Source organism: Crotalus tigris, unplaced genomic scaffold (assembly GCF_016545835.1).
Source record: "Crotalus tigris isolate CLP2741 ecotype Arizona unplaced genomic scaffold, ASM1654583v1 scf7180000017614.5298720, whole genome shotgun sequence".
Lineage (NCBI taxonomy): Eukaryota > Metazoa > Chordata > Lepidosauria > Squamata > Viperidae > Crotalus > Crotalus tigris.
The window spans coordinates 1,327,955-1,344,336 of NW_024096513.1; the positions used below are offsets into that span (position 1 = coordinate 1,327,955).

A 16,382-nucleotide genomic window follows, 5' to 3' on the forward strand; every position below is an offset into this window, starting at 1 on the left:
GAGCCATAAAGTAAAGTGAAGATGATTTATCAATTTTTCCCATAGGAAATGATCCATATGTGAGCTGAAAGAAAAGCCATGGAGTTAAGGAAAGGTTTTCATTTTGCTTATGCATGTTTATGGATCACTTCAAAAATTGAATGGACATATTATAATTTACTCTTTATCCATAATTTCTTGATTTTTTTTCTGAAAATATAGAAACATTTTTGGAAAAACATTATTTCATCCAAACTAGCAGGAAACACAACAGGGGGTCAACCTGTTCTCCAAAAAACCAAAAGGTAGGACAAGAAGCAATGGATGGAAACTCATAAAGGAGGGAAGCAATCTAAAACTAAGGAGAAATTTTTTGACAGAACAATCAACCGTTGGAATGGTTTGTGAACTTCCAGAAGTTTTGGTGTTCCATCTCTGGAGGCTTTTGAGAAGAAACTGGACAACCAATTTTCAGAAATGGTATAGGGTCTCCTGTTTGAGCAGGGGATTGGACTAAAAGACTCCAAGGTCTTTTCTAACTCTATTATTCTGTTATTCATACACCATGGACTCTAATTTTGATTTTGCATCACTTAAATCTTAGGTGAGATTTATGAGAATGAACAACAAAGGATGCTCTTGGGTATCCTTAATCAACTGATTAATCTTTTAATCAATTAAGAAGAACAGGATAAATCCCCTCAACTGTGAACCCACCTGTGGAATTTTGTAAAAATCTATCATTTCTGCTATATGGGATGAAGTATCTGACCCAAGTCCTCCAATGATGGCCATGAGTTTTTTCCTGGTGCCACATTCATAGTTGGGGACAAATGTTTGTGATTTGAAGACCATGTCCAGGGTTGTCCGATAAGTCAGCTTTGGATTATTGTAGCTGTCATACATGTGGAACCCAAAAGTAAGATTAGGTAGGATATGTGGATTCTCATTGATCTCCTTCACAGCAAAGGCCAAGGAAAGGACATGCTGGTAAAATTTTGTAATGAGACTACAAACAGAGAAAAAAAAACAGAAAACAATTATACAAAGCATAGAATAGTATTGAAAAAAATAGTGGTTTCTGCCGGAGATTGGAATTAGATCTTTAAAATATAGTGCTGATGTTTCTAATCTATTAAACACTTTTGGCTACGGTCTCTATAGTATTTAGAAAGGATCGTTTTATTACCCATTTCATTCACAGAATGTTGCTCCTTTCAGTGGCAAGAACTGAACTGTTTGCCTGTAGATATATGCAGATATATGTATTCCACTTTCTTCTTTACTACTCCTTTATGAAGAACGGTTGAAGGAATTGGGAATGGCCAGTATAGAGAAAAGAACTAGGGGAGACATAATAGCAGTAATATAGTATTTGAGGGGCTGCCGCAAAGAGGGGGTCAACTTATTTTCCAAAGCACCAGAAAGTGAGAAAAGAAACAATGGATGGAAACTAATCAAGGACAGAAGCAACCTGGAATTAAAGAGAAACTTCCTAACAGTGAGAACAATTAACCATTGGAACAGCTTGCCTTCAGAAGTTGTGGGTGCTTCATCACTGGAGGTTTTTAAGAAGAGACTGGACAGCCACCTGTCTGAAATGGTATAGGGTTTCCTGCTTGAGCAGGGAGTTGGACTAGATGACCTCCAAGGTCCCTTCCAGCTCTATTCTGATTCATTGAAGGTTAACTATTCATTTTTCTTTCCTAGCTAATTTCCATGGACCTACAGAAGAACGTAGGAAAAATGGAACAAACTGTTCCCTATTGCTTTGATCAGAGCTAGGATAGTGCCATAAGGGGTAGGGGTGGTGGTGATGATACTGTGGGAAGAAAAGCTAATACATCTGTTAGTTAGGACACCTGGCAGCAAAGCAAAGTCTAGGAGGAAGGAGCAAATCTGAAAAGGAAAAGGGAGAGGCTGATGCTAGTAGACAAGTCCATTCAGAAGCACTCAACAGCTTGACCTTCCCTGCACAGATAAAAAAAGGCAAGACCCTGGAGAATAATCAGGTCCTACAGTAACAATAGTCTAGACTCAAATCATCCTGGCCTCAATGCAGTCCAGACTGGAATTTCAGAAATTGGCTTAAGAAAGAACTAGAAACTGCGAAAGAGACCAACAGCTTAGGACACAGTGTGGAATTCCTCAGAATCTTTGAGAAACTAATTCTGCAGTGAGTGAGTTAGTTGAGAAGGAAGAATCCTCTTTTTTGCCAGTGGCTTTTTTTTCATTACTTCAAACACTGTCTTATAATTTGAGATAAACATTTCCAGTTTCAGATAGGTATTCCTTGAGCACCATGTTTTATGCAGCTTTGCTTTCTAAATTTCTTCAGCTACAGTACTTTCAGTTATATAGAGCACTGTAGATAATTTTTTAATTCTGTCTTTCAAATAAACTTTGTTTAAAGTTGGATGTTGGTATGCTCTTCTTTCCTCCAAAATAACAAATCAATAAATTCTATTCTTGCTTTACTTAATAGACTAACAATATCTTTTTAAATATTTTTTTTTCATTTTATTAAATCCCTGTGTCCTAGAGATTTCTAATCTAACAATTCATGTTCAGCCTCTCATGTCATCTTCCTAAAAACAAAATGAAGTATTTTATTGAGAGCACAAAAGTCTTATTTAGCTTACAGCTAAATAAGTTTTCAGACTCTCTGAAAACTCAACCGGTTACATGACCAGATCAAGTTTTCATCCGCTTTCTTTGAACAACGTTTAATTCAAAAGAATAGGTGTCAACATATAGAAAATCTGAGAAGAAACAAGGGATCATTAGGTGAAGAAGAGTGTAGTATTTGCTTACTCTGAAAGTCCATAAAGATCCTCAGATCGATATTCATAAAAGGTATGTTCACTGGAGGCATAGAGATGCTGTGAAGTCATCGCTCCAATGAGGAGATCACCTGGTTGGTACCATTCATGTAGAATAGGAATAGGATCAACCTCCAGGCACTTGAATGCATTCACTTTGATCACTGGGAACATCAGAATGAATAACACATCAGCAGCCAAAAAATCTTCCAAAATAGGTCTCCAACATATCAACCCACACCAATGAATCTGACTTAGCATACCAGATTTCTCAACACACCTCCTAAGAAAAAAAGTATCAATCTAAATCTGTAACTTTAATGGAGATACAGACATGTGCTTGAGTAATGACTGAGATTTCTACAACTCAGATCTAAAATTGGTCTGATCAAAGAAAGATCAGATGCTGGAAGAAATGAACCCAATAGCCCTGTTTGACACTTCCCACCACCCCAAGTTCTCCATGGAACTGGGATTAGTTTATAACCTCTTTCAACCTTGCTTTGTATTTTTCACTGCTTTCTGGAAAATCTCTGGAGCTTTGAACAAATAAACACATTATAGTAATTTGAACCAATTCCAGGAAGTGTTATCTATTAAACGTTTTTTCCATAACTGGACGTAACAAATGAAAAAAAAAGAACTTATAATTCTTAATTGTCAATTTGAGAAAGTGACCCCCTATACCAGATATGTCAAACACAAGGCCCGGGGGCTGGATGCGGCCACTGAAGTGGTTTTATGTGGTTTCAAGCCATCCTGGAAACAGTGAAGAACAGCCCCCACTGCTTTGGCCCTGGCCCAGGCCGGCCGGGAACCAATGTACAATTTTGTGGTAGCCATCTATGCTGAAACACATTCAATCTTAGCTCCACAAGGCTGCTGGAAACAGCGAGGAACCAGCCCCTGCCACATCAGCCCCGCCCCTGGGTGCTTACTGGGAAGGTGTCACCCTTCATGAGGAATGAGGTAATGACCATCACCTGGAAGTGGCCAACAAATGGCCCTCGCCTACTTCACATATGCGGCTTATTTCAAACGATTCCTGTAAGGCCGGGAAAAGCCTTTTTTGATGAACTGAATACAACAATACTGAAATTTATCTGGCAAGGAAAAAAGTAAGAATTAGACTGAAAATACTACAAGAACCAAAAGAAAGTGGAGGATTTGGATTGCCGGACTAGATGTTATACTACCAAGCAACTATTTTAACATGGCTTAAAGAATGGCTAATGCTTAGAGACAAAAGACTATTATACCTAGAAGGGCATGACCTACAGATTGGTTGGCATGCCTTTCTGTGGTATGGGAAGAATAAAACACATAGATACTTTCTAAACCACGTTATAAGAAATGCACTTCTTTCAGAATGGGAAAAAATAAAAGCAAAAATTTATATTAAGATACCTGGCTGGCTTTCAACAATAGAAGCCTTCGCTTACCCAAATTTAATTAATTACGATAAAGTTGTGACTTATAAAAATATTTTGGACAATGAAGAAAAATTGAAAGACAGACAAGATTTACAATGTATTGTTCTATCATGGTGGCCATATTGGCAAATTCAAACGAGACATGAAAAAGATGTTAAAACAATGGGATTCTATAAGGAACAGACAGAATTTGATCAGATACTGTTAAAATAGATGAAAAGTTGATTAAGAAATTCTATAAATTTCTGTTAAACTTAAAGATGGAGGAAGAACAAGTTAAAGAAAAGATGATAATATGGGCAAAGAATTTTGGATATAATATAGAATTAGAAGAGTGGCAAAAATTATGGGAAAGGAATGTTAAATTAACTGAAGCAATGGCATATAAAGAAAACTTATATAAAATGTTTTACAGATGATATATGACACCAGTGAGATTAGCAAAAATGTTTTAAAATACTTCAGACAAGTGTTGGAAATGCAAACAAAGACCAGGTACTTACTATCATATCTGGTGGACATGCCCAAAAGCAAAAAGATTTTGGATAAAAATAAATTTATGGTTGGAGAAAATGACTAAAAACAAATAGACTTTAAGCCAGAATTATTTTTGTTAGGAATAATAGGAGCAAATTCTGAGAAAGATTGTATATATTTACTTCTACACATAGTAACTGTAGCAAGAACTGTATTTGCCCAAGATTGGAAAAATGAAAATTTACCAACTGAAGAAGTATTAATTAAGAAAATTTTAGAATGTGCAGAATGGACAGATTGACTTTAAAGATAAAAGAGAAAGCAGACTCAGTGTATTTTAGAACATGGGATAATTTCTATCAATGGCTAGAAACATGAGTTAGAGATAAAGGAATGTGATATATAACTTTGAATATATATTAGTAAGAAGAAGACTATTGAGCGTTTAATTAACATATTGTTTACCATAATTAACTATTATCTTTATGTCTTGTTAAAATAAATACATGAACCCAGACATTATGCTGTTTGCTAAATATTGAGAATGTTATTTGGAAAAACCCTAACCCCAGCCCTAACCCTAATCCTAACCCTAACCCAAATACCAATACCAATCCTACCTCATTCCTAACCCTATAAAAACTAATAAAATTTATACCCAAAAAAACCCTTTTCTCAGGGGGGTTTTGTTGGGTAATGTTTGTTTTTTATTTCTATATGTTGTTTTTTGTTTTTGTATTGTCTTTTATTTTCTGTAAAATTTATAAAACTTTTTAATAAAAATAAAAAAAATGGGTTCTGAATGGAAGTTAGTAATGTAAATACTGTCATAGGCTGTCTTTCTTCTTTGAAAGAGAAAGACCTTTAAGGTTTTGTTGCACAACTGATTCAGAAGGCCTTGGTTGAAGGAGATTATCTGAATTCTTTTCACTCAGAATTCAGGCCCAAGTATGGAACAGAAATGGTATTGGCTGTACTTTCGGATGATCTCTGACCTGTGTCAAATGTGGGTTGTATATCCATATTGCCCTATTTGACCTCTTGGTGGCTTGATACCTTTGATCATGGTGTAATTCTGGATTATCTCAGAGGATTGAGGTTGAGCGGCATGGTGTTGTGCTGGTTTTCCTCTTTTCTTCAGGGCCAAATTATAGTTGGTGGTGACAGGGAAGAAGTCCTTACTACATGGAGTGGTGCTCTCCCTTTTCTTATTCAACCTCTACATGAGGCCCATGGGTGAGCTCAACTTTTACCATGGGGTGGAGGTAACATCATTGCCACTGGCAAATTCAGTGGTCCCATGTACATCTTAGCCCAGTGCCTAGAGACTCTGGGGGTCCAGTTGGGGGACAACTGGATTTGACTCAACTGTGGCAAGACTGAGTGGTGTTGCATTTTAAGGACTATTGGTTCAAGGATTATAACATTTTGGTATTAGACTGGTGGCATTGCCTCTGATAGACCTGGTGTGCAATCTGGGGGTCCTGCTCAGAGGTGGTAGCCATGGCTAGGAGGGTTTTGCACAGCTTTGTGTGGTATGCCAGTTGCATCCTTTCCTAAAGCAGCATAGACACTCAGGCCCTAATTAATTCCAGATGGATTGTTGTAATGCACTGTACCTGGGTTTGCCCTTGAAAAATATACAGAAGCTTCAATTGCTGCAGAGTGGGATGGTATGGGAAATATATGTTTTCCTAGAAATTTACATGTTATATCTGTGCCCCACAAGCTGCGTTGGCTACCAGTTTGTTTTTCAAGTCCGTTTCAATTCCAGGTCCAAGTCCAGATCCAAGTGTTTTTGACCTTTGAATCCCTATATGACACAGAGTCCCATTATCTGAAGGATCAACTCTCCCCAATGATTTCAACAAGTCTATCAGTTCTAGCAAAGATGGCATGTTATGAATACCATCTGCCAAGGACCTACATTTGGTGGGCCCAAAAAGGCAGGTCTTCTCTGATATGGCACCTGCCCTATGGAACATTCTCTTCCCTGAAGACAGGTTGACTCCATTCCTCAAAACCTGGCTGTGTCATGAAGACTGAGGAGTCCCAAGGAACTGTTTTTAGAAGGCTCCACTATAGTTAATATTTTACCCTACCCACGTGTCTTATATATTTAAATGCATTAGTGGGTTTTTTTAATTTTTAATGATGACTTTATATTTTCAGAATGATTATTTTTATATAGTTATTGTTTTTTTGTTGTTTGCTGAATGCCATTCAGAATCTCCTATTGTTTCATGGCCAGCCATATCATTGTGAAAAAGCAATCAATCAAACAAACAACATTTTCATTTATTAATTAATGCAAAGTGTAAATTCTGGCTTTTACCTAACTTTTCTGTTAATTAGTTAGTTTTTCCTCCCTTCTTTCTTTCCCAAAGTAGAAAATCATCCAAGTTTTAATAGTTCAACGAGTGGCTTTGAGATGAATTGAAGCCTTTCCACTTATTATGCCACACGCAGAGAAAACAAATTAGGACATATTAAATTCAGTATCCTTAAAAAAGCGTATGTCCAAAAGTGGAAGAGAAAATTCTGACGTCCTAATTATCTCCCCACTAGAATTATTCCAAAAATAATAATTTGTTCTGTTCATAAAATCTGTAAACACTTGAATAAGACTTTAAAGAAATGAAAAAAAAATTGTGTAAAGAAAGATCTGTCCCATGGAGACTGGGGAATACAAGAAAATGATACACAAGTCCTGTGATGGCAACTGACCCAAATTAAGTTGCATTGATGGAGTTCCTCAGTGCCATTCAGATCTTTTGGGTATAAGCACTACAGTATATGCAATAAGAATCAGGGCTAAAAGTGATATTCAGCCTTGCACTTAACAGGAATTTTGAGGTTGGTGAATGCAGACTAATATTGGAAGCTGCTGGTAGTGGAACTTCTATATTTAAAGAGCATTTGCTGTCCAAATGTTATTTTTTCTCCTATTTCCACTCTTCAGAGTGAAGTCGCTGCCGTGTCATCCAGGTGAACCCATACCTGTTCCAAATGAATGGTACCAGCAAGGGGACCTTATCATTGGTGGGATGGTATCAATGGCTAATTACCATTTTAATGAACTTTCATTTCAGCAGCATCCCTCTCAGGAGTATTTTGGCAATCCAGAGTAAGCAATTCTTATCTTTCACATTTGTGGCATTTCTAGGTAGAGGAATTATAATAAATGGGGGGGGGGGGAAGAGTACATTTCCTTCCATAATGTGAACCCTTTCTGGTGAAAGATACTGCTCTATGGAATATGGAATGCCATAAAGCTATTTTTGTTTATGATGCAGCAAAATTCTATATTTTGAAATTCTAAAATTTGAAAATGTGAAACAATAGATCAGGAAGCCCTCTCTATGTCAAAAGGAGAATACTTAGGCAAAAATGCATATTTAAGTGTGTATACACCTACAAGAAATGTGGAAGTTTCTACCTTGTAATATCTATGAATACTTCCAGTCATCCAGGTCATGGTTGTCTGAAAGGTGATTTTTCAAGAGGCAACTGGACTTTCTTTTTTTTTTTTTCTTTAATGACATTTTGCTTCTCATCCAAAAAGCTTCTGCAACTCTGACTGGATAGTGGGGAATGGAAGGATTTATACTCCTTGCAGACATCTGGTCATTTACATTCTTTTAGAGAGTCATTAAGGCCACTTGGATGTTTATTTGTGTCCTCAGGGTCACCTGAGTGCTGCAAATGGATGTGGAGCCTTCTTGGAACTGCTGAAAGGACTGTTGTAGACTGGAGATAGATGATGTCGTATCCCTCCCCCTCTGTTGAGAGAAGGTTGTTCAATGTTGACATAAATGGCTTCTTTAACCCCTCTTTCAAACTTTGACCCCTCTTTGGTCATATAAATTATCCTATTTTCAGAGTGCTAACGAAATTCTACCAGCATGTCCTTTCCTTGGCCTTTGCTGTGAAGGAGATCAATGAGAATCCAAAAATCTTGTCCAATATAACTCTTGGCTTCCATATCCATGATAGCTACTACAATGCAATGATGACATATCGGACCACCATGGACCTGCTCTTCAGATCAGAGAGATTTGTCCCCAACTATAAATGTGACATCAGGAAAAATCTAATTTCTATCATTGGAGGTCTCAGTTTTGAAACTTCTTCCTATATTGCCGACTTTGTACAGTTTCACAAGATTCCACAGGTAGGATCTTTGGGAAGAGAGGTCTCCTTTCTTTCTCCTCCTTTCTTTTTCTCAACCAAGGCTATGAAAAATTGATTGTCTCTGAATGATGCCCACATAGCTCAACAATCTGACCAAAACTGTTGACCAATATTAGTTTCACAAATAGCAAAAGAGAACTAGATGCTGATACTGATACTATAATATGTGTTTATTTTCTTTTAGCTTACATATGGGTCATTTACCCCCCAGGATATTCATAGTGCTGAGATTCCCTTCTATTACTCCATGGTCCCAAATGAGTCCACACAATATATTGGGATTATCCTACTGCTTCAACATTTTGGGTGGATATGGGTTGGGCTTCTTGCTATTGATAATAGGCATGGAGATTATTTTCTGCAGACCATGGAGTCCCTCTTTTCCCAGCATGGAATATGCTCTGCTTGTACACAAAGAATTCCTTTTTTAACTTACTGGGATAAATTATTTGAGATGCTTGAGAAAGGGAAAACTATTTATGACCAAATAACTACTGAAAAGATCAGTACCTTTATCATCTGTGGAGAATCTTTGTCAATTATATGGGTGACAAGTATCATTTTTTGGATTGATCCTGGACTTGGGCAGAGTTCTTTGGGAAAAGTGTGGATCATGACTGCCCAGATGGATTACATATTAACAGGAATGCAAAGAAAATGGGATCGGCAGTTCTTTGATGGTGCCATCTTTTTTACCATTCACTCCAAAGAAATTCCTGGTTTCAAGGAATTTCTGAAGTTCATAAAACCTCCTTGGATTCAACAAGATGGCTTTTTCCCACTTTTCTGGGAACAAGTATTTGATTGTTCATTGCCATCTCCTCCTGTGACTCTTCTGGATGATGACACTTGTACTGGAGAGGAAAAGCTGGAGGACATTCCTGGGGCTCTTTTTGAGGCACAGCTGACGGGGCACAGCTATAGTATCTATAATGCTATCTATGTATTGGCTCAAGGTTTACATGCTCTCTCCTTACTTCAATATAATCATAGGCATTTGGTGAAGCATAAATTATCAGAATATGAAGGTGTGCAACCATGGCAGGTGATTTTTGTGCTACAAGTACTTTCTACTAGATAAAGGTAAAGTACAATGTTAGACTAAGTGATTCCAGCAAGGAAGAAGCAGTTATTAAAATGGACATCTGACTTTCAGTAATATTTAGATGTATATTTTTATTTCCATTACTTTGATAGAATTTCTATTTCATTCCTGAACATCTTCAGGATGCAAAGATGGTTTAAATGAATTAATATTCATGGTTTGGTTTTTGAACCCCTGTAGCATTTTAGGCATATCACCTATTATTGAGGATAATAGAGGAATCCTATTTAACAAGCAAGCTATTCATCAGTTTTAGCAAATCTTATCATGTCCATAGCAGCCTTATATCTCTAAGAATAACTTGAATAAAAGATGAGAGCAAGTTATTTTTCCAGTTTCATACACTTCTTCCTATGCAATATGAAGAATTGGGATCAGGAAGATGTGGGAGGCTAGAATCCATTTTATCTCTCATTTAACAATTGTTCAAAATATCTGATCTTTCTTATTACTTGCATATGTAGAGGGTAGTAAACAGGTTCTCAATGAGCTTTCCATGTTTTCAGAGTGTCTCCCTGAAAGACACTCTGAAACTAGGACTAAATTACTCATACCTTTCTATTCTTTATTGTTCTTTTTTTTTAAATCCCAATATAGCTCCACCAATTTCTTAAAAGCATCAAATTCAATAATTCACTTGGAGAGGCCATAGTTTTTTATGATCAAAAGAAGATGGAAGGTATATTTGATATCATCAACATAGTCACCTTTCCCAATTCCACTTTCCAGAGACGAAAGGTTGGAAAAGTGGATCCAGATGCTCTGAGTGGAAAAGAATTAGTCATTAATGAGGATATGATTGTTTGGCATACATCATTTAACCAGGTATTGTTTCATGGAAAGTTTGTATGACCATTCTCAGATGAGTACATTAAGTTTGGATATTTACTTTTATCCTTCTGGGCAACTTATACAGATTAACAGGATTAAGAAATGACATAACAATATAACAGAGTTGAAAGGAACCTTGGAAGCCTTCAGTCCAACCCACTGCTCTAGCAGAGACTTTATACCATTTCAAAAAAAAAAATTGTTCTCCAATCTCTTCTTAAAAATCTCCAGTGATTTTTCATAACTTCTGAAAACTTGTTGTTACACTGATTAATTGTAACATGAATAACATGTTACATGAATCAGTGTAACATGAATCAGTGTAACATGCTGTTACACTGATTCATTGTTCAAACTTTCAGTAAATTTCTCCTTATTTCTAGGTTGGTTCTCCCCTTTTCTATTTTTTTTTTAATTTTATTCAGGAAATTAAAATACAGACTTCAAAAAATAAATTTTACAAAATCAGAAAAATTGGATAAAACATTAAAAATGTGCTTTGAAAAAAAATAAAACATACATGTGTTTAAGGTTCTCTCCTTGATTAGTTTCCATCCAGTACTTCTTGTTCTGCCTTTAGATGCTTTACTTGTTAAAAGCTAACAATACTTTACTTATTAAAAGCTAAAAATAACTGATATTATGCACTATATTTGTTAGACTTCCATCATATGTTGAAATGAACATGAAGATGAACAAATAAAACATTCATTTAAGTGACTAGATTCCATTAGTTGGAGTGAAGCTTCATCAAATGTGTGATTTCAAGTAAATTTAATTGACTCAATCCTTCTGATCAAATGGATGATTTGAATTAATAATATATCACATGTTGAAGCATATTGAAAAAACAAATCTGGACATCCAGATCATCTGTGCTCACAAATTCAAATTTGTGTTGGAAATACATTCTCAAATTCAATTTATTTCTTGATCCTTTTGTACAATTAATCCTTGACTTATAACCACAACAGAGCCCAAAATTTATGCTGCTAAGCGAGATATTTGCCCCATTTTCCAACCTTTCTTGTCACAGTAATTGTTAAGTGAATCTGGCTTCCCCTTTGACTTTGCTCGTCAGAACGTCGCAAAATGGGATCACATGGCCCCAGGACACTGTAACTATCATAAATATATGTGCCAGTTGTCAAGTGATTGAATTTTGACCAAGTGACCATGGGGATGCTGCAAAAACAAACTCTTGTAAGTTGAGGACTACAGGTACAGCCTTAAACAGGGCTTTTCTTTTCAAGAGAGCATTTCATTTTCAGTGTAAGAAATTTTTTTTCCAGGATCCAATCTGGATCAGTCACCAGGAGCAGAGATTTTGTCTTCTGAGCTTTTAGACCTATGATGGAGCCCATCTCTCTAGGGTAGAGAGATGTTCCCAGAAGAGCAGGGGTTAGACTAGATGATCTCCAAACTCCCTTCCATTATTATTATTATTATTATTATTAATTATTAGTCTGAAAGCTCAGAAGATAAAACTTTTGGTCCTGGTGACGACCCAGATTCGATCCTGGAACATTGTTCTGGGACACGTATATTCACTTTCCTTCGTGAAATTATTTTTCTTCAGAACAATAAATCTTCTGCCAACATTTTAATATTGATAACTAGGTGCTTCCCTTTTCTCTATGCAACGAGTATTGTCACCCTGGTTACCAAAAGAGGAAGAATGAAGGAAAGAAATTCTGCTGTTACGATTGTGTTCCATGTCCAAAGGGGAAAATCTCCAAAGAGATGGGTAAGTTAACAAAATCCTCTGGTTTTGTTGCTGTACAGTTGTTGTGCTGATCACTAATTAAATTTTCCGGTTGTGTATTCGTGAGATTTTATTCAGAAATTAAATGGGAAAATGGAATTAAACTCATAAGATTAAAAATGATAGACTCTAACCATGGAATTTTCAAGTGATGATGATGATGACGTAACAATGATGACAACAATGTTTTAATTAATTAAATAAAATGTCCAGGAATGGCTTAGGCTTTATAATCAAACAAGCATCTTAATGGTGATTTGAAAAATGATTACAGTGAAGATGTCTATGGAGATTCTCAGTCATCCAGGTCATGGTTGTCCCAAAGTTACTTTCTCAGGAGACAACTGGACTTCCTTGTTTTTCTTTGAAGTCGTTTCACTTCTCATCCAAGAAGCTTCTTCAGTTCTGACCGAATAGTGGAGAATGGAAGGATTTATATTCCTTTGCAGACAGATGGTCGTTTGCATTCTTATAGAGAGTCATTGAAGCCATTTGGAGGTTTACCTGTGTCCTCAGTACTGTAAATGTATGTGAAACCTTCTTAGCTGCAGGATGTTTTTTGCCCTATATGCTCTCTTCAATTGCAATGAAGAGAACATACAGGGAGCAAAAAAAAAAATGATTATTTCAGACCTGCTTTTTAAAAAAACACAGACAAAATATAACACAGTGATTATAAAATTACAATATCTACATACTGTGTATTATTGTAGCCATGCTGGCGCAATACTTAGAATGCAGTATTGCAGGCTGACTCTGTTCACTTCCAGGAATTTGATCCTAACCAGCTCAAGGCTGACTCAGCCTTCCATCCTTCCAAGGTCAGTAAAATGGAGACCCAGATTGTTGGGGTCAATAGATTATTTTAAATATATTAAACTATTTGAGGGAAATAGAGAGGGAATACTTGATGTACTGATTGAGTTATTTATATATGTTTTGTTTTTGGATTTTTGATTACCCAGTATCACGGTGTGTCTCGAGCACTTTGTCTTAAGAATCAAAAAACCAAAAAAATTTGTTTTTTTAAAAAAAGAACTGATGTCTGTTTTTTTTTATGAAAATGATTCCTATTGATGAGAAATCCAGAAACATACAATGTGCCCAACCAAATAAGAACACTCTCAAAATACCAAAGTGAAATAAGATTTTTTTTAAAAAAAAAAAAATTATAGACATAAATAATTACTTCTTGGAACACTGCACAAACTAATAAAGCATTTATGGTAGCAATAATATAGATTATAGAGTTTAGGAAGAAGAAAAATAAATTATTCCTTATTTTAAATCAACTATTTTTATTTCGTATATAAACACAAGAAAGCAAATTTTAAAAGACCAAACAAAGTAAAAATAGAAATATTAAAATAAAAGGAGACACATACTTCTCTTGCAGCATCAGAAAATTATGTTTCGTATATAGTTTTCACTTGAAACATGTCTATTGATATTTTTGGAATTTTTCTCTTTCATCTTCACTTGAAATTTGGTGAAAACATTCATTTACATACCATATTTTGAACTGTGATCTTAAAGTCAATATGATTTTAAATGTAAAAATAATCATTTCAGGTGTTCATGAACTTTCACAGGAACAGTCCTTTACCATAAGAAAACAAACAAAGTTAAACATGGTGGAGATTTTCCTGCTATACTTTTCTATGTTTTTAAAGTAATACTTGACTTAATTCCAACAACAAAGCATACATAGGGAGATGTTCAAATATATTTTCCTACTGCAGTTTATATATTTTGTACCAAAGATATAAATATCAGGGTATGGATAAAAATGAAAATGAACAATTATAATTCTTATGAATCTGTGCTGACATAATCTTTTTTTCCCTTTTAGACACTGTTGCTTGCTTTCAATGTCCTGATGATCAATATCCAAACCATAAGAAAGATGGATGCATCATGAAAACAATTAGCTTCTTATCTTATGAAGAACCTTTAGGACTCAGTTTAGCCACTGTTGCTATTTTATTTTTCTTCACTACAACATGGGTGTTGGGAATATTTATTAAGCACAAAGACAGTCCTATTGTCAAAGCCAACAACCGGGAGCTCACCTACACCCTCCTCATCTCCCTTCTCCTTTGCTTCTTCTGCTCTTTGCTCTTTATTGGACAACCTGGGAGAGTCATCTGTCTCCTCAGACAGTCTGCATTTGGTCTCACCTTCTCATTGTCCATCTCTTGTGTGTTGGCCAAAACCATCCTTGTTTCTCTTGCCTTCAAGGCCACCAAACCAGGATCTCAGATAAGGACATGGGTGGGGAAAAGACTGGCTGTTTCTATTGTCCTTCTCTGCTCTCTACTCCAAGCAAGCATCTGTATTGTTTGGTTATCCACCTCTCCCCCATTCCCAGAATTAGACATGCACTCAACAACTGAAGAAATGGTTCTACAATGCAATGAAGGCTCAGTCTTTATGTTTTATTGTGTTCTGAGCTATATGGCTCTCCTTTCACTTGCCAGCTTCATTGTAGCATTCCAGGCTCGTAAACTGCCTGACAGTTTCAATGAAGCCAAGTTCATCACCTTCAGCATGTTGGCTTTCTGCAGTGTGTGGGTCTCCTTTGTTCCAACGTACCTGAGCACCAGAGGAAAAGCCATGGTGGCTGTGGAGATCTTCTCCATTTTGTCCTCCAGTGCTGGGCTCCTAAGTTGCATCTTTTTCCCCAAGTGTTACATTATTGTTTTGAGGCCAGATTTAAACAACAGGGAACAACTGATAAGAAGACATGTTTAATATCTTTTTATTTTTCTTTTCTTTTTTCTGTTTATCATTATGATTTACTTGTAGCTCTGAAATCTGGGGTTTTGGGAACTTCTATCAAAGTTAGTTCCCCCCCCCCCCAAGAACATCCAAGAAAGTCTCACAGAAATTAATGAGGAAGACCAATGATTTTTTAGGTAAACCAGGATTTTTTTTCTATGTGTCCCCATAAAGTTTGAGATGACAGATTACATTTAATGAACTACTATGTGTAAATATAAATACAAAGCTGACATTTGAAAATTGAAAGTGAACTCCTATTCTCCATGAGACAGTTTTCTTTTTAAAAGTTATAAATAAATAAAAAATAAAATAAATCAGAAACAAAATCTAGTGGTGTCAACTTTATTGTCCAATACATTGTGTAAGGCAAATTAATATATTTTCTATAACCAAGAAAGATGGATAAAAATATTATTTTCCTTTTCTTGCTCTGAATTTTTCTTATTTTATTGATTATGTTGTAATTGGTTATTAAAAGCCAGTTATTATAACACCAGTTATTATAAGCTAATTTTAAAAATAAATCAGATCAAAAATATTTATCATCATCTGAATAATTACTGGAAGGATCTTACCACATGTAAATATGCAATTTGAGTTTTGAGTCCAGATAAAATATGAAATTAAGTCAAAAGGTGGGTCTATTAAGAAATCTCTCTTTACTTCATGAGTGATTTCCATTTAGTTCCTCCCCTTCATGTCCACAGGACTCTCCATCACTTTCCATCACTTTCATTCATTTATTGTTTCAGTAGCCTCTATTAATATACAATTGAATCACAATTCACCAAATCCAATGGTCCTCTACTTTATATGCAAACGGAGTTGAAACCTTTACATGGATTTATTCCAGATAAAATATACATATCATCTTCTTTTATGTTATGGACACCCATAACATAAAAGAAGATGGTGTCCATTTAATTTCATATAGAATCACACCACGTGATATGAGACTATTCGATAATGTAGCAATTTGTACCCTAAAATAG

At 35.8% G+C, this 16,382-nt stretch overlaps 1 protein-coding gene across 1 annotated transcript; it reads left to right on the forward strand.

Annotated features, from left to right (window-relative positions):
- The first annotated feature begins 5,819 nt into the window (after nt 1-5,819).
- LOC120300806 (vomeronasal type-2 receptor 26-like) lies at nt 5,820-15,360 on the forward strand. The gene is made up of 7 exons (XM_039327315.1): nt 5,820-5,947; nt 7,674-7,838; nt 8,594-8,885; nt 9,090-9,950; nt 10,608-10,835; nt 12,462-12,588; nt 14,459-15,360. Exons 1-7 carry the CDS (start codon nt 5,820-5,822, stop codon nt 15,358-15,360), a joined length of 2,703 nt encoding a protein of 900 aa, XP_039183249.1.
- The last annotated feature ends 1,022 nt before the right edge of the window (nt 15,361-16,382 follow it).

Excerpts from the sequence above, each read along its gene's own strand:
- LOC120300806 (XM_039327315.1), top strand. The coding sequence starts at position 5,820 with ATGGTGTTGTGCTGGTTTTCCTCTTTTCTTCAGGGCCAAATTATAGTT. Across the intron at positions 9,951-10,607 it reads AAGGTGTGCAACCATGGCAG|CTCCACCAATTTCTTAAAAG; the intron begins GTGATTTTTGTG and ends ATCCCAATATAG. Across the intron at positions 10,836-12,461 it reads GGCATACATCATTTAACCAG|GTGCTTCCCTTTTCTCTATG; the intron begins GTATTGTTTCAT and ends ATTGATAACTAG.